The 21,343-nt window shown below is 37.3% G+C and overlaps 2 protein-coding genes across 4 annotated transcripts; one reads left to right on the top strand and one right to left on the bottom strand.

The window, feature by feature from the left end:
* LOC103406499 (cleavage and polyadenylation specificity factor subunit 1) lies at positions 1 to 12,475 on the bottom strand. Of its 3 annotated transcripts, none has more exons than XM_029103342.2 (27): positions 11,869 to 12,475; positions 11,574 to 11,720; positions 11,025 to 11,178; positions 10,343 to 10,478; positions 9,805 to 9,950; positions 9,376 to 9,471; positions 9,249 to 9,301; positions 8,947 to 9,078; positions 8,398 to 8,449; positions 7,988 to 8,107; positions 7,621 to 7,755; positions 6,964 to 7,092; positions 6,618 to 6,695; positions 6,275 to 6,412; positions 5,548 to 5,642; positions 5,130 to 5,323; positions 4,199 to 4,986; positions 3,751 to 3,831; positions 3,567 to 3,632; positions 3,365 to 3,442; positions 2,869 to 3,099; positions 2,561 to 2,683; positions 2,224 to 2,400; positions 1,795 to 1,980; positions 939 to 1,312; positions 538 to 648; positions 1 to 386 (listed from the first exon to the last, which is right to left on the bottom strand). In XM_029103342.2, the coding sequence occupies exons 1-27, from the start codon at positions 12,195 to 12,197 to the stop codon at positions 383 to 385; spliced, it is 4,353 nt and encodes a 1,450-aa protein (XP_028959175.1). In that variant the 5' UTR covers positions 12,198 to 12,475; the 3' UTR covers positions 1 to 382. The 3 variants fall into 3 exon arrangements, with proteins under 3 accessions (XP_028959175.1, XP_070676018.1, XP_070676024.1); XM_070819917.1 differs by having other exon boundaries at positions 6,275 to 6,415; positions 11,869 to 12,472; XM_070819923.1 differs by lacking the exons at positions 11,574 to 11,720; positions 11,869 to 12,475 and having other exon boundaries at positions 380 to 648; positions 6,275 to 6,415; positions 11,080 to 11,176.
* A 5,148-nt stretch (positions 12,476 to 17,623) lies between these two features.
* On the top strand, positions 17,624 to 21,219 carry LOC103439596 (protein YLS7). Its single transcript, XM_008378163.4, has 4 exons — positions 17,624 to 18,163; positions 18,350 to 19,456; positions 19,677 to 19,951; positions 20,219 to 21,219. Exons 2-4 carry the CDS (start codon positions 18,520 to 18,522, stop codon positions 21,023 to 21,025), a joined length of 2,019 nt encoding a protein of 672 aa, XP_008376385.1. The 5' UTR covers positions 17,624 to 18,163; positions 18,350 to 18,519; the 3' UTR covers positions 21,026 to 21,219.
* Positions 21,220 to 21,343: the final 124 nt, after the last annotated feature.

Raw genomic sequence — 21,343 nt, 5'->3', positions numbered from 1 at the left:
TTTTGATGTGCAACAATTTGATTTCCATTCCAAAATTTCTTGAATTTCGACATTCTCTCTCAAAAGCGAAAGAGGAGTCTGAGTCACAAGGCACTTAGCTGTAATATTACAAAAATTGCATTCGGCCTCAAAGTGCGAAAAGAAATGTCCTTGAAAGGAAGAAAATGGAGTTTGCGAGAGATGGAGGAGATAAATCTCATGGTAGTTTCATTAATATGGTTATTACATGTGAACAAATGTAGCGGTCTCGGACTAAGGTTAACGACTATGATAACTTGTAACCCATCAGCGGACACACGAATGACTGTTATACTCGTCGTGACGAAACTGAACGATTTACTGAGCCTAGCGATATTGGTTAGCCGGAAACTCTCAACTCTTGTCACCTGAAAGCAATGAGCGGTCGGTCATCATTTGTTTAGCACAAATCGATAACTACAGCACTGGAGCAACAGCATTTCCCAGTTCTTATCCCTCCTCTTTCTTCTCAATTCGGCGGAACCCAACAGTTACGAACAAGGTAAACACAGCACTTACAAGAAGCTCGTTCCTATAGCAAGGTCATTTAAGTTTGTGAAAATTTGTGAACGAGTCGTCCCTATCTGGTTTGCAATTTCAAGCTGTTCCTCCAATGGAAGCATCTCGTAACTGCAAGCATGGAAATTGTACACTTGTTAGGCCCCAGTTTTATCATGCTGTCAAATACTGTTAATGGTGTTTGTTGATCAACAATTAGAAACGTGCATCGTTTCATCAGGAACGTTTATAACATCATTGGAGTTACATAGATGACGAATATTTCTCACCAAAGAGCAAGGCTCTTATAAGAGAATTCGAGCAACTAATATATCTAACGATGTAAAGCACATGACATCCAACGTCAGCAGGATCTTATGTATCGTTAACTGTAATCTAAATAGAAGGAACATGGAACTTACTGGGTTAGAAGCTCGCAGTCAACTATGGTGTCAGGGCCAGGCCGATGAGCCTTTCCATTTGACCGAAACTGGCGGAAAGCTCTTGGATTCAAACCAGCAACATGGGCAACTGCATCAACGAGCTTTTTCTGTAGTGACTGCAACCTACGAAATGTCAGTTCATCAAGAGGCGCAACACAACCAATGCTGCCATCCAGGGTACCAAATAACAAAGCATAGCGATTAGTTTTGTCAGAGCCTGGATTGGTCCCTGAAGTAGAGAGCATCTGCAACCGCAAGAACTTGGTAACATGGGTTCCAACATGAAATTCAGCCCTTGAGAGAAGCTTCTGACCTTTCCAACTCTCAGACATCTTTGGTGCATAGAAAAAGATCTGTGTTGGCATATAAATTGCGTTAAATATAAGTAAACAAACACTATCCCTCCAACAATCACAGATGAACAACTAACTTAAAGCATTATTACAGTAACAATCACGGATGAAAAACTTACTTAAAGCATTATTACAGTAGCAAAAGAAGAAAAAAAGGGAATTGTGGTAAAAATGACATGCATCCCTACTCCATTATTCAAATATGTTCCTTATTTTTGCTCTCATTTGCCCTATTTACCGAGTTTTCATAAAAAAATAAAATTTTAGCTTTTAGTTACTTTATTTATTAATACTTAACCCTATCCAAAAACATTTAGCAACATGACAACTAAAGTAACTATACTAATTCTGCCAATAATTTTATTGAAAAGAAAAAGGAACCTCTGGTATTTTTTTTCTTGGGGTGTGGGGGTAGGAGCCGGAAGGTAGAGGACAGAGACCTAAAAGAGGGCTAACATAGATCTCAACTACAAGGCACTAACCTGAATGTTCTTTTGTTCATCTGCAACTACAAGGCTCAGTGTACTTCCATCAATCAGAAATTCCGTTGCAAAACAATCTAGGTTACCAAAATCCTTGGCCAACAAATTGAGCTGAGATCCCTGCTCCTTCCAACTGAGAAAGTAAATGCTTTTGTGAATGTCACCAAGGAGGATAAAATTCTTAACCTGCAAGAATAAATTTGGTCATTGACAAGGATCAATATTGCTCAGAATCATATCGTAATAAATTAAGCATAGCATTGTACACAAAGAATCAATTTAAAGATACAACTTGAGAAGTTCTGAAACATTTCAACGTGCACCCTCAGATTTCACATCACAAAATTAAATCGTATATTCAAGTACTGATATCCAGGTATGATACAAAGAATCAATTAAAAGAGAGTTGAGTAAAGGAAGTATACATACAATATTCAAGCTCACAACGTACAATGGTGGAACATCAAAAAATGCCACACCATTCAGTTCAGTGCCATTCCACTTGTTTAAAGTAATTTTAGGACCTTGTGCTATCAACAAATGACCTTGAAGTGACGCTAATGCAGATATGGCACCCTTGAATTCTTTGGCATACACCTCTGAAACCTGAATACAGAAATAACTGACTTTATCTCATAGAATGTGGAATCCAGAAATAATCAAACCAGGTGAAAGTTACCTATAAGGTTTGTATAGCAACAGATATGGTGGGGGATCGAAAATAATAGAGATTTTAAGAAAGACGTTTAAATGATCCAGAAAATACCAAATTCTGAGTATTGTTTCCAGCTGAAAATAAAAGAACCCGTCCTCTAGCAGCAACATCCTCCCCTTGCACATACGCAGTCCCAATTGCTATAAGTGTTTCATTCTCGTTGGTGGTTGTATTCTGAAATGAAGTACCATGTGACTTATTGAGATCAGGGCCTTAGGCATAAACCAGTGTGCTAGTGGTTGCACATGTTTTAGTCAATCCAACAGCTCTCTCAAAAAGAGAGAAGAGGTGGAACAAAAGCATACAGAAAGCATAGTCTAACACCCACAATCAGGCAGATGACAAGGCAGAAAACTTACAAACAGCGTAACCACTCGAACAGTTAGAGCATTTTCAGAAGTTTGCATGGGAATGGTGGCCTTAGTTTGCCAAGGTCCACCAGATTTTTCTGGCTCCATAATCCGAACCTCAAATTCATCAACAGTATAAGTTCTGTGTAGTTCATCAGAACTCAAATTATGATTCTCAACCTGATGGCCAGCTTCTTGATCAACCAAAGACGAAAGAATTTGATTCAGTGGTTTATGCACCTGAAGAATATAATTGATTCACAATAGTCAAAGTAAGTTCATAATGCGTACAGTCAAGCAAGAAAACAAATTAACAAAAGTTGATACAAACCTAAGATTAAAAAAGATTTGCACATGTAGGAAGGAACCAAGCATATATTTGTGTGCGTGGTATAGTGAACTTATCTGGATGCATACTAGGTCAACTTGTAAAAGTAAGAATCTTAAAATAAAACAGCTACTATTGTGCAAGCAAGAAAAATATTAAGGGTAGATATATACTCACAGGTACTGAAACTATAAGTGGGTATAAATTCTTCTCTGCAAAGTAAGTGACCTGATGAGGAGTTCCTTTCAATGGAATCTAATCAAAACATGAAAAATATTAATACCAAAACTTTTAGTTATGCATAAACCATAAACTTAACTTCAGATATAGATGGCAGATTGGGATCAAGTATTATATTGACTTAAACTGAAGTACCCACCTTTTGTACTGGCCAATAATTGTCATAGCTTGAGATAGGTGGCAGTTGGCAAATCTTCAATATACCCTAGAATGTAGACACAGAAGTAGAAAGGATTAGGTTAAATTTGTAAGCCTAGTATCGGAGATAATAACACAGGGAAGGGGATAATAACACAGGGAAGGGGAGCATACTGTCGTCAAACCTGTGATGTAACATATATGAGCCCATGATTACAATTCACATTGTGAAGGACAGTGAAGGCAACAACTGAACCATCACAAAGCTGCCAAAGAAATTAACAAACAAACTTAACAAAATGCCCACTTTCTTAGAAAACATCAGTTAAAGTTTTTAATTTGCACGTATGAGCAGTGGCCCCAAGGGCAATGAGGTCAAATCTCAGAGACTAACTTCATCCAAATTTGACCACAAAGAAAATTACCTCCATTCTGTAAAGCCAAATTATTATAATAACATGAATGAAGTTAGGAGGATAAACATATGTAAATACAAGTAAATTAAAGGAATACCTGATATAGAGTTCATTCCGCATTTAAAAAGACCAAACAAAAGCAGACTAGCAAACACATATAATATATAGGCTGTCTCAATTATTTTCCTCATTTTAATATGAGAACTGGATTTCTCACCTGTGGATGAACACGTAGACGTTCTCTGAAAACCATTAACCAAGCTGGTCTTGACCCAGAAAGGAACAACCCCTGATAACCAGCAATGTTCTTGAAAATTGTCATTCTTTGGCACGAAGTTTCAGTTGACATGTCCTTCCTAGCATACGTGTCCAAGGGGACACGAGCAAATCTCAAGTTTCTAAGCCTTGAAGCACTAACATTGGTTAAGCCAGAAGTACTCTGTGCCGAAGCGGAATCTTCAGTTTTAGAGGTAGTCTCTGGACCTTCAAACAGGTAAGCATGGTAACAAAGAATCATCCCGTCATTCAATATCCCAAAAAGAAAAGGACGGCTATGCTGTCCCGACCATCTCTGCATAGCCAGCTCTACAACTTTCATATCCTCTATATTTTCTTTTCTGCCCTGGCCACTCACTTCTTCAGAACTTTTATTGATCAGTTTTTGGGAATCTTTTGAAGGGTCTTGCATTAAAGTATCAACTAGGTGCGTCTTTCCCGATACAAATTTATCCACGGAGAAAACACAATTAAAATTGGGCACATCAAATATTTCAAGGGAACCACTTTCATAACAAACAACACAATATATATCACCCTGATCATGTAATAAACCATCAGAACCATCAATGGCTTCGTCCACTCCTGTGGAAAGCCAAGCATCAGTACTTGCCTTCCGAAGCCAAGGCTCAGGTCCTTTATCATGATAAAGTGTACAAGCGGATATTTGTTTCTTCAAGTTCTCAAAGGCAGCTGGAATGCTTACAGAAACAGTGCACGAAGAAGGATCTGCACATCAAAACCAGTATGAGTTTTCATTTAACCATATGGAACAGAAAATTGCAACTAGACAAAGAACTATGAGAGCGACATATCAAGAAGATGATAGTGCACTTATTTATATGTAGAGCATCTTGTTGACAAAAACATACCTCCAATGAGGAGTCGAATACCACCATCAGACATTCTCAGCAATACATACGGATCAACAATAGAAACTGATAACACTGTGCTCTCTGAACCGGTGGCCGATTCAGCATTCAAAGTTCCAAAGCTTATATCCTTAGTCATAAAAGAACCATCGAGAATTCGAGCACCGCGTTCATAGACCTGCACAACTCGACGCCTTGAAAATAAAAAAGGATCAGTAACAAAAAGAAGGTGCAGGATACACAAAACCACTCCTATTACTCTTAACAAATTATATACTTCATGAAGTTAGATTTAAATTGACTAACAAAAGAAGTTAACTGTAGAAAACACAGTTGGAAAGAATCTTCTAAAAGGGAAACCATCATTGGAGCACAGGCCAGGCAAGGAGAAAAATATCCTATAAAGATACACACTTACCTTCCAAACAAATTCCCTGCAGCAATTGTTCTCCCTTGCACAAAATAGTCAACACTTTCTGTCACTTCACTCAGAAGATCTGCTGTTTCAAGTACCTGGGGGGGAGTGTCACAAAATATGTTGGAAACTGAAATATCAAATAAATAACATTCTTGTATGGATTATCACATTAAAATGAAAAGTCGCTTTTTTATCGTTGAAATATTTGACAGTGATCAGACTGAACCAGCAAGTATGCCAAAAACCAGCTACATGAACACTTGCAATCATATATATAGGAATTATGCAGAAGATATTGAAATGTTTACAAAGAAAGTCTAGATGGGTATCCAGCAGAGTGACAAAGGAGGAGGATCTAAAGCAGAGGCAAACAGAGAGGGAGAGAAAAATTAAAGACATAAAAGAACAAATAGTTACTAATCCACAAGTTAATTACCCACACAAGCATCTATGTTATTCGCAACATGTGCTATAAGGCCCTAACCATACTCCCTCTCCACCACCCTTCAAAGGCTGATTTTCTACAATGTGCATTCGACTTGCAAGTAGCTCATATGTTATGATTTGAAAAAAAGTCACACATTTCTAGCTTTGCATCTTACAAACTTACAAGGAACAGTTTCATTAAGAAAAGCATGTAGCTCTATGAACAAGACAAATATTTACAAACCAGAGTCCTCAAAAACACTTTTAACTTTTATCTAACACAAGAAAGTAGATGACTTACCATCGTTCGAGCCTCCAGACTTATAATTAAATATGCATGATATTCATCATCAGAAGCAGCGATTTTAGAATCAGCATTATGACCACGTGCATTCTTGTGGTAAACAGTCCAAATTCCCTTACAACCTGGTAGTTCAACCTGCTAAGTCAAAATGGGAAGGGAAGAGTTGGGTCATTTTATTATCTTGGTTACTGCCCACTCCTGTTAGCAAGCAAAATCAATCTAAAATCCCAAGAGTGTAGATAGGTAACATTTTCATGTGATAGATATTAAACCAGCGCCAGGAAATACAAAATTATAGGCCTTGACCCCTGATGCAATCAACGGGAACACTACCACCAACCTCAGTAATCATTTCTGGATTTATTGACTGACGAAGAACAGAGAGGGCACCATTCTTTCCATGACCGGAACAGCAGACCTAAAATATGAAAAGTAAACATATAGATCAGTTTCATAAAACAATGAAAACAGTAGTAATGTGAAATTCCCGGATTTTCTACTAATAAATAAAAAAATGAATGCCACAATATCCTAAATTAAAGTTCGATTAAGCACAGATTAGGAAGAGGTGATTGTACTCATTTGCATAAGGAGCCTAGGAAACAAGTTCAAGTTAAGCCCGCAGCCCATTATTCTAATCGATGACCAATAATATAACAAGGATAAAATATGTTCATCAGACTAACCAGTTCGTAATTACTCTGTTTAGCAATTCCAGTAGCATTTGCATCTGCATTAATCCTTAAACCATAGGAGAAGTCCTTCAAAGGACCAACATTAATCAAAGAGTCCCTTACAGCAAATGAAAAAGACTTCTGCATGCACCCAAAAAAAAGAAGTCAAATTCAAAAATCGAAAGTCATGATATTTAACGTTATGAACTTGAGCTGCCATGTCTAATAACCGAATCAGAAAATTTTGCAATATTGACATTGAACAATCAATTTCACACCAAGTACACAAGCAAATATCAGAAAACCACTGTGTTAAAGAGATGGAGCTGATAGTGATTGTAATTATGATGATTATAATGCCTAAAACAACATATTTAATCACAACAATTAGAATTAAAAAGGACATAAGCGAACATGTGGCCTTCAATTGAGATTTAAGTGACTGGGAAGTGCAGCATGATTTTGGAGTGCGAAAGAGTGGAGATTTCAACCTTTATTGGATTTACCAATGCTATTATTTTTAGAAGTTCAGTCTTTCCTATTTTTAATTTCTCTTCCTACCATGGAAAGGGATCCTCTTGGACGGTTACAGCAGTAACACCACATATGGAACAAATTAAGCAGGACAAAAACGGAAACAGGAAATGCATTCCCAGAAAGATAAACAACCTGAGCTGAATCTGCACTATTTGGAGCTGACCCAAACAGAGAGAGCTCCTCACCGCTAACCATATCTTGCAATGCATCCGAAGACGACAATCGCAGTCGCTTGGCCGATGGGATATCACCCTCAATATCCCCTACCTGTAAAACTTCAAGCATCAGGAATATGAAGATAAGGTTGAAAAGTATTGCACATGCCAAAGTCTCCAAGAATGAGTAAACATCAAATATGAGAGCTGAATTCAAAAACCAATAACAACAGAAAGAGTTTAATCATATTTAACAAAAACATAAGTATCAACTCTTTCACAAATTACGATTATCAACTCCACAAATTAGGATTAAGTAGCAAATTAAGGACTTCAACACAAACCTCATCCTTCAAACCAGATGACAACATTGAGCCCCCTCCTCCACAAGTGAACTGCACAAGCAAACTGTCCCCTAACCGACTGCCCAGAAAAAATAATGAATTTCCAAGTGTTGTAATCCCCTACAAAAAAAATTTAGCAGATTATTCACCAAAACTATAAAAAAAAAGGGAACTTTAATAAAAAGCTCCCGGTACTGTTCACTTTAACGAAAAACCACATTTTTACACTAAAAAGTCAATCATGGTACTATTCACTTTACCCTTTATTTTGTCCTTATCGTTAAAACTCAAAGTTTTCAAGCCTTTTTCATTAGTTTTCCTTAAAAATAATTATATAAATGGAACCAAAAATCAGAAACATACATAGCTGAAATAAGAGTAGAGAAAAAGAAAACAAAAACGTGACTAACCGACGTAAGTACTGAAGCTTTAGACTTTGAAAGGTCAAGTCTCTGTACAACCCTGCAGATTGTAAAACAAGATTACTGCTTACCAAAATGTTGAGCAGACACACACATATGCATGTACATATACACACATACATATACATACGCACGTCCTCTACAAGTGGGAAGAGAAAAAAAATACGCTTCTTGAGAAAAATACAAGGCTGTGTCACATTCCAACTTCTTGTAGTGTTATTCCAAATCATATCAAATCAATAATTGGGCCAAAGTAGCATGTACGTGGAAATTGTGGTATATATTTCAAATTTCTAAAGTACAGCAGAGGACTGAAATAAATGAAAACTTAAGCCCTCTTGTATTTCTAACATCATAAAAAATCACATCACCAACTCCCTAATCATGCAAAATGTCAATAATAAAACCATCCAAGTACAAAATACTATGGTACAGAAGATGATACAATTAGCAACCCATGCACTGGTGGTGAAGAAAGTAACAAGCTCCGCTTCTTCAACTCAAATGAAATTAAAAATTAAAATTGTAATTACTAACCGTCCATCATAAACAAGGGTAAGCAATAGTAGCTCCCCAGTTTTTGTAGACAACAAGGCTACATCGTTCAGCAACCAAGTTGCATTGGCAGCATCAAGCTCCACAGTAAAACTAGATCTTGGCATCTCTTGACTGAATAAAACAGAAAATACATTAAATTATATAAAAACAAAGTGTGGAGAAGAGAAATTAGCCAAAGAGATGAGGAGGGAGGGAATACAAGGGTGTGTGAGTCGTGAGTGTGTGTGTGTGTGTGTGTGTGCGCGCGCGCGTGTGTGAGAGAGAGAGAGAGAGAGAGAGACCTGCTATCAACAGAAACAGCATAACTGTTTAATGCCAATGCGCATGAGGCTGACTGCATAAAGTAGGTAAAAAATCTCATAAAAATGTGCTTCAGCTAATAAAATCCACTACAAGAAATTAACTTACCTGGCTATGATAATGGATAGAATTTGCACTAATCACCAGAACACCACCAATTGGAGATGGTACAGCAAGCAGCTTGCAGGAATCATGGGGGAGATTCTGACACAAATATAAGTAAAAATAGAGTGAAAGTAAGGATGTCTTCCCAAATATCCAACACTTAAAGAAGGATAATCTTTCAGGTCATCTGACTTGCATCAGATATACACATTCTCCAGTGCAGAAAAAGCATGCAAGACTTTCAAGAAAAATTTGTTCATATTTTTTCATATTCAGCTGAATGCTTACCCATTAATATTATGGATCACAAAGATTCTGAACTAAATTTAGCAAACATAAAAACAAAAAAAGTAGTTGGGGACATAAAGAAAATAAATCTCCAATTGATAGTTTCAAAATTTGAAGATAAAATTTATCTTTTGTGGAACTTACAACAGCTGACCATATGAGCGGATGCTGCTTCAAAGTTGTGCTGATACTAAGTGCAGAAATCATACAAGTATGGTGCTTCCATGAGACACGCCCAGCCCAAGTAAGCTCCTGCTCGTGAAGGATAACCATCACAGGCTCAATGTAACCTATAAAACATATGTTATGTCAAACTTTAAAAGATGTAAAGCCACGAGAATTTATTAGAACTAGCCTATTTTGTTCCAATCCTAGTTGGGAATGCAATACAAGCAAATATGGATGCTGATAACCACAACATTTTTTTTGTAAGAAACAAAACACTTTTATTAACACAAATCTATATTATGGAGTGAATTATGCAACCTATATGAAATTCTGCCAATTTCAAAAACTCAAATTCACATATGAATTTCATTATCATAGTCCCATTAAATAATGCACACTAAGAATTCATATCCAAATATCTTCTTTTTAGTCCACAAATACAAATACAATGTTTGTCTATTAAATGTCTTACAAACATTACTCCTTTCAAAGATCATTCGACAGCCAAACTCACCATGTACAAATGTAAAATCCTTTACATGCTTCATGTCCATATCTCCCAGGTTAACAATGTAAGACGAGTCAACACGAGCAGAAATTGCACCTCCAGAACCAAAGCCATCATCTTCCCCAACCAAACCAGAGCCACCCTGACACAAGATATAAAAATTGATATAGAAGAGGACCCACTTTTATAGATCACAATCTACTAGAGGACTTTGAGAGTTGAGGCACAATGACCAAGACCAATAATTGAAAGCACTACTAGCAAAGGCATACTGCACAGGTAACACTTAGAACTGTTACTTAGGCAACAAGGTTTCACTTTTTTCCCCTCCAAATCCCACCATTTATAAAGCACGAATAGAGAATAAACTTCTTAAATTATACTTTTTTAGCCTAAGATGCCATGACCAGCACTAAGCAACACATTGTTGAATATGAGAGAGAGCCCGTAACTCGTTGGCATAATAACCTAGATCAATTTGAGTATGCTCCTAATAAGGGCATATGAGACAAAGCTTACAACTGTTGCTAAGCCAAGAGTTTTCCTTTTTTTCCCCTCCAAGTCCTATAGTAAACATAACAGGAATTGAAACTAACTTATTGTACCATAATTTTTCAACACAAGACGCCATGTTAATGCTAGTATCACCACAATCATCAAAATACAAAGTTTAGGCGGCAGAAGAGACCTGTGCAGCTTTAAGTATTATCATTTGAAAGCCATAAACAAGAACGCCTCCGCACCTGCCTTGAGGATCAACCTTAACCAATGGGCCTCTTGCAAATGACTCTCTGCCTCTTCTCAAATGAAGCCACTCTGGGCCCTCAAAACAGTGCATAGAGCTGGAAAAAGGATCAATGAATTAATATCACCTTGCAACATGGTTAAACTAACTATGGAAAATATAACAAAACCAAACTCTGTAAAACTAACTAATAAGGGGAATAACTAGTTAATAACAGTACAGACTACAGATTAGAGAGTTTAAATCTCTTCAATCACTAAATTACACAACCAACTTCAAGTAAAAGTCAGTTTATGTATTCAAACCTGCCAGAGGAGATCAAGTATCCCCTTAGCAAATTCACAATTAAATTCTTACTCAGGATTTAAAATCAGTGACTTCAACACTTGCAATACTTTCAAAAGAAAAAACACTCAAGTGTGTTGCAATTTGGACTTAAATGGAGCTTCAATCGATATAACATCAACCAAAATAGCAAAATTAATAACGCACCTAGTACGGAGTCCATGAATTGAATCATCAAACTCAAGAACGGAAATTTTTGCATCTTCAAAGGTTAAGACAATAGAATCTCTTCTTCTGGAACCATCACCGCCTCCGCCAGATAAAACCGCCATTGTTACCACATTACCGTGCATTCTGCAATCCAATTACACGCAAACAAAAATTTGAATTGAAACCATCAGTAATTAATTTAAATACAGTATTACAAAAGACTAATTTGGCGAATTCTCTCCAGGCAAAACGCCAATAAAATCGAAAGAGGGGTTCAACTGGGGCAACATACCTGTAATGGCAAACGAGTTCGAGCGAAGCCCCAGAGACGCCGTCCATGAGACCACCACGCTTGGGTTCTCCGGAAGCCCTAGAGCCTCTGGCTCCATCTTCCTCCTGCACTCTGACGACGTACACTTCAAGGACGTTTCCAGCGGTGACGACTAGGTCCGGAATGGGGCCGATTTCTCGGCGGGTAGGTGGCCAGTCGGACTCCAGGTCATCAGTCTGGATCTGAGGCATTCGAGGCACGAAATCAGCTCGTGAGTGGGAGATGAATCCCGAGGCGCAGTTCTCGATGCCGGTCGGCCAGTGCATCATCTTGTAGGCCGCGAAGCTCATCGCCGCCGAGGTGTGGGAACCCTAGGGTTTTATAATTCGATGGCAGAAGACTCTGGAGTCTGAGATTCCTGAGAAATGAGGACGAATTGGAGAGTGAAGGGGGGTTAGGGTTTTGGAGTGGGTGTGGAGTGGGAGCGAGAGTGAAGTCTTAAACCTCTTGGGGGATAATTCGGTGTTTGGCGGGAGGATGTTGGATCCCTAATTAACATGAACGTTTAGGACCGTTGAGGAAGAGAAAATGAGAAGAGATAGAGCCTGCGGTTTTGTAAGAGTTGTTCGTTGTGACTCCGGTTCAACTTTGAATTTTTATTTGAGAAATTTTATTTGATCCCGTATAATCTCTTTTAATATAGAATTTTTTCTTTGAGTAAACTGTCATTTAACCTTCTGAACTATCACGTGAGTTTCAATTTTCCCATAAACTATTTTTTTAGCCAATTGACCCCCTAAACTATGTTAAAGTGGCCAATTAACCCCCTACCGTTAAGTATCTTTAACTCCATCCAATTTTCTGTTAGAAAGTGTCATGTGCTTGGCACATGACCACCTTTTTACATTTTATGTCTAAATCTTTACAAAGAAAACATATAAAACAAATATTAAAAAAAAAAAACTTACAAACCCTAAACTTAATCATTTAAAATAATAGAAAAGGTAAGACTTTTTATATTAACACCCCAAAAAATGTTGAATGCATCCCATATTAAAATTTAATATTAAATGACTTATTTACTCCAATATGCAATGACAATTTTGACCTTATTAGGTTTTAAAAAAAAAAATTATAAATATACCCCAAATCACTTTTAGCGTATTATTTATCTTCTCAACCATCAAAACTCTCTCATCCTCCATTGTTGAACAAAATCCTAACCAATGAAACTACAAACATGTTGATTGAGAAAAATTGTTTTTGACGAATGAAACACAAAATAGATGTTTCTGAAGCTTCACATGAGGTAAGACTTCACATTTTTCATTGTTTTAGTGATTTCGATGACATCGATAATTATTTAATCTTGCGTTTGCTACATTATTTTTCAATATGAACCCTAAAAGATGAATATGAATATATAAGTTTAAATAATGCAGCAAACGCAAGATTAAATAATTATCGATGTCATCGAAATCACTAAAACAATGAAAAATATGAAGTCTTACCTCATGTGAAGCTTCAAAAACATCGATTTCGTGTTTCATTCGTCAAAAACAATTTTTCTCAATCAACATGTTTGTAATTTCATTGGTTAGGGTTTTGTTCAACAATGGAGGATGAGAGGGTTTTGATAGTTGAGAAGATAAATAATACGCTAAAAGTGATTTGGGGTGTATATATAATTTTTTTTAAACCTAATAAGGTCAAAATTGTCATTACATAAATAAGTCATTTAATATTAAATTTTAATATGGGATGCATTCAACATTTTATGGGGTGTTAATATAAAAAGCCTTACCTTTTATATTATTTTGAATGATTAAGTTTAGGGTTTGTATGTTTTTTTTTTTAATATTTGTTTTATATGTTTTCTTTGTAAAGATTTAGACATAAAATGTAAAAAGGTGGTCATGTGCCAAGCACATAACACTTTCTAACAGAAAATTGGATGAAGTTAAATATATTTAACGGTAGGGGGTTAATTGGCCACTTTAACATAGTTTAGGGGGTCAATTGGCTGAAAAAATAGTTCATGGGGGAAATTGAAACTCACGTGATAGTTCAGGGGGTTAAATGACAGTTTACTCTTTTTTCTTTGCACGTATTATTCTCCAACAACAACCTGAATTTTTCCTCCTAAAGGGCATGTCCGGCCCGAGCTACTAGGCATAGTACTAGTTTGGTACTGAGGTGTTTTTATAAAAGTGGATATAAACAAAAAAAGCTGAGCTTAAATAGGTGTTTGGTAAACACTTAAAAACAGCTTATTTTCACAGTTTTTTTTTTGGGAAAAAAAACTGAAAATGTGAAACAGCAAAAATAAGCTTATTTTCACATCACAATAAAAATAGTTTTTCTTCAAAGCACATCAATACCAAATCAACCCTTAGATCCACTATTCGCCTTTGCAGCTCTTGAATAAGCGAATGTGGCGTCTCTATCAGCTACTGAACTAGCCGTTCTTCAAGCGGATCTATGATTGGTCAAGGTGACCAAGAGGACAATACCTCCTCCATATTCCTTAAATTGGCAAGACTCGGATGTTGCATGCAAAAAGCATAATAGTTTACTAAACTATTTAGTCCCTTATGTCATCTCCAATGAGGAGGGAGGGCTAACGGTTCCAAAGCCAAACAATGATTTATTTGCCTAAAAACCTATTTCCAACCGATGGCTAAGCTATAATTCTGTGAAGCTCCCAGGCCTCTATTTAGCAAAAGGGGCATCAAACTATCCAAATATAGCCCCCTCTTAACCCTTTTTTTGGGGCCTAGCTCGTTAAATGCAATAGTTGATTCAAATTCAACGATTATAATGAAAACATTCAAAGGTAGTTTAATTAAATTAACCAATAAATTTAAAGTATAAACTTAAAAACTAATAAATTATTGAGAGGGTCATGTTTAGCCCATTTGGTTGGAGATGTTATATAAGCATGACCTGACGCTATTTATTTAAAAACAATATTTTACAGGGCTATAATTTTAGATTGAGCTATATTTAGCCTTTTTGGTTAGAGATGACCTTAGTGTAAATAACATCATTTGTTGGGAAAAAAAAAAACTCATAAATGAGCCTCTTGTTGGTTTGACGAATGCAGCAAAAGGACAACAAAGTGTAACAATCCCAATTCCAACCAATAAATTTAGGTCTTCCAATACTTGTATCATTTAATGCCGCATAGCATAAAATACGTTTCCTTCTTTTTCTTCATATCAAAAGAAAATTTTCCAATAACCTCGAATGAACCAATTAAGGTCGTGTTAAAATTGTTTATGAAATTGTTAAAAGTATTTTATTTTATTTTTTAACTTTTGACAAAAAAAAAAAGAACTACATTTGAAATAATACTTTTAAAATAGTTGTGGGTGATAGGAGTGCTTTCTAGAGAATCACAACTTCGATATCACATCCCGGCCTGGTTCCACCACATCTCGGGCCCGTTCCACCACCGTAACACGATATTGTCTGCTTTGGGCTTACCATTCCCTCACGGTTTTGTTTTTGGGAACTCATGAGCAACTTCCAAGTGGGTCACCCATCCTGGGAGTGCTCTGGCCTCCTTCTCGCTTAACTTCGGAGTTCCCATGGAACTCGAAGCCAGTGAGCTCCCAAAATGCCTCGTGCTAGGTAGGGATGTGAATATACATTTAAGGATCACTCCCCTGGACGATGTGGGATGTTACAATCCACCCCTCTTAGGGGCTCGACGTCCTCGTCGGCACACTTCCGGCCAGGGATTGGCTTTGATACCATTGTCACATCCCCGCCTGATTCCACCAAATCCCGGACCCGTTCCACCACCGTAGCATGATATTGTCCGCTTTAGGCTTACCATTCCCTCACAGTTTTGTTTTTCGGAACTCACAAGCAACTTCCCAGTGGGTCACCCATCCTGGGAGTGCTCTTGCCTCCTTCTCGCTTAACTTCGGAGTTCCCACGGAACCCGAAGCCAGTGAGCTCCCAAAAGGCCTCGTGCTAGGTAGTGATGTGAATATACATTTAAGGATCACTCCCCTGGATGATGTGGGATGTTACAATCCACCCCTCTTAGGGGCTCGACGTCCTCGTCGGCACACTTCCGGCCAGGGATTGGCTTTGATACCATTGTCACATCCCGGCCCGATTCCACCAAATCCCGGACCCGTTCCACCACCATAGCACAATATTGTCCGCTTTAGGCTTACCATTCCCTCACAGTTTTGTTTTTCGGAACTCACGAGCAACTTCCCAGTGGGTCACCCATACTGTGAGTGCTCTGGCCTCCTTCTCACTTAACTTCGGAGTTCCCACGGAACCCTAAGCCAGTGAGCTCCCAAAAGGCCTCGTGCTAAGTAAGGATGTGAATATACATTTAAGGATCACTCCCCTGGGCGATGTGGGATGTTACATTTGAGGACTATAAATATAGCCTCACAATAGGCTAATAACAATGTGGTTCAAATTCGTCTTTATAAATTTTTATTCTATTAATTTTCTTAATCGAAAGCAATAATCAAAACCAATGAAAAAAAAGGATTTCTCCGTCAACTTCATAAGAAAAAATGTCGTCTTGTTACTAATTAGTATTCAATTTAATATAATTAACTAGTACATTGTGACCTTCAACCAAAATGTAATGCGAAAATGAGTTGACATTTGTCACATTTTCTAATTAATTGTTGAATTTGATTGACTTATTCTTAAAATTAGAACGAAAATTAAGGTGATAAAAAAATTTATCAAAAGTTTCTTTTAAAATAAAATTGTTAGTATTTTTCTATTAACATTAGAAGATGAGCATACACTTTGTATGTGAACAATTTTATTTTCTTTTTTGTTTTTATTTAATGAGTGTGATTAGTTTTTAAAAATTTTAAAAAGAGTATGAGACAATGATAATGGGATCTCTTAATAAGGGCATATTTTTCTTAATATTACATAATTACCATTTTGCCCTCTTTATGTAAATATTATGTATAAAAAGTGAGGATAAAATAGAAAAAAATTGGGATATGATTGTTATTTTGTCAAAAGGTACAAAATTACTATTTTACCCTCATCATGTCAACATTGTGTATTCAAAAGTGAGGGCAATATTGAAAAAAGGGGCAAAAAGTTGACAAGTCCTCTTCTCTTTATAAAATACTAGCATTTGCTTACACACTTTGTGTGTATGAACACATTTTTTTAGAAAATGAGAAGGAGAGAGGGAGAGATGGAGAGAGAGAACATGGGGGGGGAGTGTGAGGTTTTTGTTTTTGGTTGTTGTTTTATTTTTTATTTTTTTAATATTAGAGGTATTTTAACATCATATGTAAGTGATGCTTCAATAAAAAAACAGTAAAATTTGGACATATAAAATTACATTATTGCCCATCATATTTTTTGTGTGATAGAAGACTAATTAGTCTTTTCACCCTCTTTTGATTGACAAAGAAAATTTCATTAATTAGTAGAGATATTCTATAATACATCAAAAAATTGAAAATCATGGTTTTATTTTTCTAAAAAAAGGAAAAAGTTGGTAGCTTCGTGTAGTCCATCTTTTTGGAGACCGAAAAGACTTACAGAGACATTTCAAACTCTTTTAATCATGTACGATTTACCAGCAACAAGAATCGAAATGTGATAAATTTGAACCACATTGTTAATTGAAAATCATGGTAGTCAATTAACATGATCTTCAATTAAGAAAATTAACCATGATCTTCAATTAACTTCATGAAGGCCGAGTAAAATACGTGCCCAAAATTCGCTCCCAAATATTGAGTCACCCGTGATGTTAATTGAAGATCATGGTTGACGCTATCAAAGGCTGTCACCTCCTCACCCACCCACGCCGCACCCAAACAATGAGGTGAGGTCGGTCTCACTGCACTAACTTTCATGGAATCATGATGAACCAAAGGGCATTATACAGTAACTCCAAACTCTCTCTCTCTCTCTCTCCTCTTCAAACTACAAGCAAATTGCAGAAAGTAGTTTTGTCCGCCGCGTTCAAATAAACAAGATTACATTTTTCCCATTTAAATCTGTCATCTTTGATCTCAATTCTTTAATTCCAAGTCCCCTGTTTCCAGATCTTCATCCGCTACTTCCATTAACACAAGCTCTCAGCCGTTGATCTGATTCCGCGTTCCGTACATAAAGCATTCAACTTTCCAGGTTCGGAATCCGAGTTTCACTTTCTTTTCACTTACCCAGGAATCCAATTCCCCTGGAGACAAATCTTCATGCTTCCATTGTTGTTTTCCTTTTTCGGGAATCATCGAAATTTTAGCGCTTTTCAGTGCTTCAAGATCTTCTTTTGCCTGTAGTGTCGATCAAGGTACATTTTCTTTAGATCTACTTTCCCTTTTGGAAGCATTGTTTTTTGTCTATTTTTAGTAAGGAAATAGACTTAAAATATAATTATGATTAATTATGACTAAGCATGATTATAAAGCTTCCGTTTTTGTCATTGTGTTGCCTGAATTACATGTAAAATCTGGAGTTCTTGCTTGTATGTTTTCAGGGTTTGCTGGAGGAGGCTGAGCTCCAAGTTGGGGTTGTCCTAATTTGGAAAGAAAACGAAGAGTTGGGGTTTCTTCTTTAGCCATTTGTACGCATGCTTTTGGGGTTTTCTTTGGTTGTTGATATAGTTTAGGTAATTTATTTCGCACAGATTGCTTGATTTGGAAAGCGATGACTTGGGCATCGCCCAAAGGTTCGATTTCAATGACTTCCTACCCGAAAGGTCTTTCTTGGATTGTAGTTTCGGGGGTGGCATTGGCTTTGTTCTTACTTTTTGCTTCCTGGGTTTTAGTTACTTACCCGATTGGTTCCACGGTTAGCTGGTATTTCTATGGTGTTGATGGCATGCAGAAATTGGATTATTCTAGCTCTATAGGGAATCCCATGTCCCACGATTCTCCCCTTCCTAACAATGTAGACAGTAGCGATAAGAATGTGGTATCCGGTTCTAATTTAGAAGTTCCGAGAAGTTCCGATGATCCACAACCAAAAGTTGTTGATCATCAAACTGAGTCTAATTTAGAAGTTCCGAAAAGTTCAGATGATCCGCAAACAAAAGTTGTTGATCAGAATGTTCCTACTGAATTGAATTCACAAGTACCCACGACATCAGATGGTTCAGTGGTTGTTTCAGAAACTAGAGAGATCAAAGATGTACCAGATGTGACAGAAAACTCATCCGGTTCATCAGACAATGAAAATGTTGGATCAGTGCCTGCTGTTTCAACCGCTTCATCAATTGTTGACGGTATGATAAAAACTGATAAGAATTTGTCAGATGAGTCCAATCCACAACTGTCCTCACATTCAAGTGATCCATCAATAGTTTCGGAAATAAAGGAGACAAAGGATATAGAAGCACCTGCTCTTGGGCCATCTAATAACACAATGCAAGAAGACGGGGCTAAGGTTGCTTCTGGTTCGTCCAATGTTACAGAAATTGGAGAAAATGATAAACCTGTTTCTGTGAGTCTTTCCAACAATTCAGACATCTCACTCATTGAGCCAAATGATACTATTTCAGCTCCATCTGATTCCAAACCTGAAAGCATCCCAACTTCTACTCAGCTGCGCAACAATGCAACCAGTGGTGGTCCCGTTGATTCAGGTAGCTTTTGTGTTGTTTTGTTATGCTTTCATGTTTGCTGAAATTTTACAAGTTGCTATAACCTGAGCCTTTTATACTTCTGATTGAACTTTTGTATAATCTTTACCTTTTGTACTTATGAAATTTGAGTTGTTGCTATAATATTACATTTTCAAGTAGATTTTTTGTTCTCGGTACTTATTTTTATGTTTTTGACTTACATCTTGTTCGTATTAAGCAGGCTGTGATCTATACAGTGGAAGTTGGATTTATGATTCAGAAGGACCACTATATACAAACAATACATGTCCTGTCCTGACACAGATGCAAAATTGCCAGGGAAATGGGAGGCCTGACAAGCAGTATGAGAATTGGCGATGGAAGCCCTCCCAGTGTGACCTGCCGCGTTTTGATCCCAGGAAATTTCTAGAGTTGATGAGGGGAAAAACAATAGCTTTCATTGGTGATTCGGTTGCTCGAAACCATATGGAGTCATTGTTATGCATGCTCTGGCAGGCAATTATCTAAACTTTTTTTAATGAATTTTATCTCAAATTAGATGCTTCTCCTTCTCGGACAAAACAGTTTTGTTCTTATAGTAGACGGAATTTTCACAACTCTGGATTCATCAACCCTGCTAGCGATTGCGTTCAGAATTAGATTTGTGGAGTTTGTTTAGTGTTTGCGTTTCAAAGCAGCTGTATAAGATTGCAGTCCTTTTTTGCGGATAATGCTGTTTGAACTGACTCTAGTGGTGCTTACATCTTTGTGTGGTGTATGCAGGTAGAAGTTCCAAAAAATCGGGGGAACAAGAGAATGCAACGTTATTATTTCAAGTCGACATCTACATTTGTTGTCCGGATTTGGTCCTCATGGCTTGTGAAACAAACAACCGAGGCATTTGATTTTGCTCGAGAGGGTGTGGCCAAGCTCCACCTTGATGCCCCTGATGACAAATTCATAGATCTCATCCCAAAGTTTGATGTGATTATTTTCTCCTCCGGCCATTGGTTCGCCAAGCAGTCAGTCTACATCTTAAACAACGAGATAGTGGGAGGGCAGTTGTGGTGGCCGGACAATTCAAGGCCTATGAAGGTTAACAACATTGAAGCATTTGGAATATCCGTCGAGACAATTCTCACTGCTGTTGCTAGACATCCGAACTATACAGGGATCGCGATTGTGAGGTCCTATTCACCTGACCATTACGAGGGTGGAGCTTGGAACACCGGAGGATCATGCACCGGGAAGGTAAAGCCTCTTGCGCTTGGCGAAGTAGTGGAAAATGGCTTTACAAACATAATGCATGAAAAACAGGTTATGGGTTTCAACCGTGCGATTCAGAAAGGTGTGACAAACAAGTCGAAGTTGAAGTTGATGGATATCACGAAACCTTTCGAGTACCGCCATGACGGGCATCCAGGCCCGTACAGAAGCCCGGACCCTAACAAGAAAACACAGCGGGGACCTGACGGAAGGCCTCCGCCACAGGATTGCTTGCACTGGTGCATGCCGGGTCCGGTTGATACATGGAACGAATTTGTGCTTGAAATTATAAGGAGAGAATATGAGTTGGGGAAAAGCTTATAGAGTAACCATTTTTTGTTTAAAATTCTTTAAATATTAGCTTGTAGAGTGATTATTTGTTGGATTAGATGGGATGATTAGCGGCTAATTCAGTATTTTGAGAGCAATTAGAGTAAATAAGTGATTTGCTTGTTTGGCTATGTGCTTGTGTCATACATCTCAATTTAAGATTTAAGTAAAAAACCTTCTTTTTATAATTTTCATTCCAATTTAGAAATTCTTTTTTGCATTTTTCTCAGACTATATTCTAATTTTTATTTTTTAATAAGTACGGTATTCGTTGATAAGATAAAATGAATAAGAACAATGAGGATAAGGTGC

The sequence above is a fragment of the Malus domestica genome, chromosome 01 (assembly GCF_042453785.1).
Source record: "Malus domestica chromosome 01, GDT2T_hap1".
Classification (NCBI taxonomy): Eukaryota; Viridiplantae; Streptophyta; class Magnoliopsida; order Rosales; family Rosaceae; genus Malus; species Malus domestica.
The sequence above is the reverse complement of the archived record's forward strand: the minus strand, read 5'-3'. Positions and strand labels throughout refer to the sequence as shown.

Bases quoted from the DNA above. Each gene is read 5' to 3' on its own strand.
- LOC103439596 (XM_008378163.4), top strand. From the start codon at position 18,520: ATGACTTGGGCATCGCCCAAAGGTTCGATTTCAATGACTTCCTACCCG. The intron at 19,457-19,676 runs GTAGCTTTTGTG...CGTATTAAGCAG, and splicing joins TGGTGGTCCCGTTGATTCAG to GCTGTGATCTATACAGTGGA. The intron at 19,952-20,218 runs GCAATTATCTAA...TGGTGTATGCAG, and splicing joins TGTTATGCATGCTCTGGCAG to GTAGAAGTTCCAAAAAATCG.
- LOC103406499 (XM_070819917.1), bottom strand. From the start codon at position 12,197: ATGAGCTTCGCGGCCTACAAGATGATGCACTGGCCGACCGGCATCGAG. The intron at 3,633-3,750 runs GTTTGACGACAG...TCTACATTCTAG, and splicing joins TCATATATGTTACATCACAG to GGTATATTGAAGATTTGCCA. The intron at 2,401-2,560 runs GTATTTTCTGGA...TTCTGTATTCAG, and splicing joins GAAACAATACTCAGAATTTG to GTTTCAGAGGTGTATGCCAA.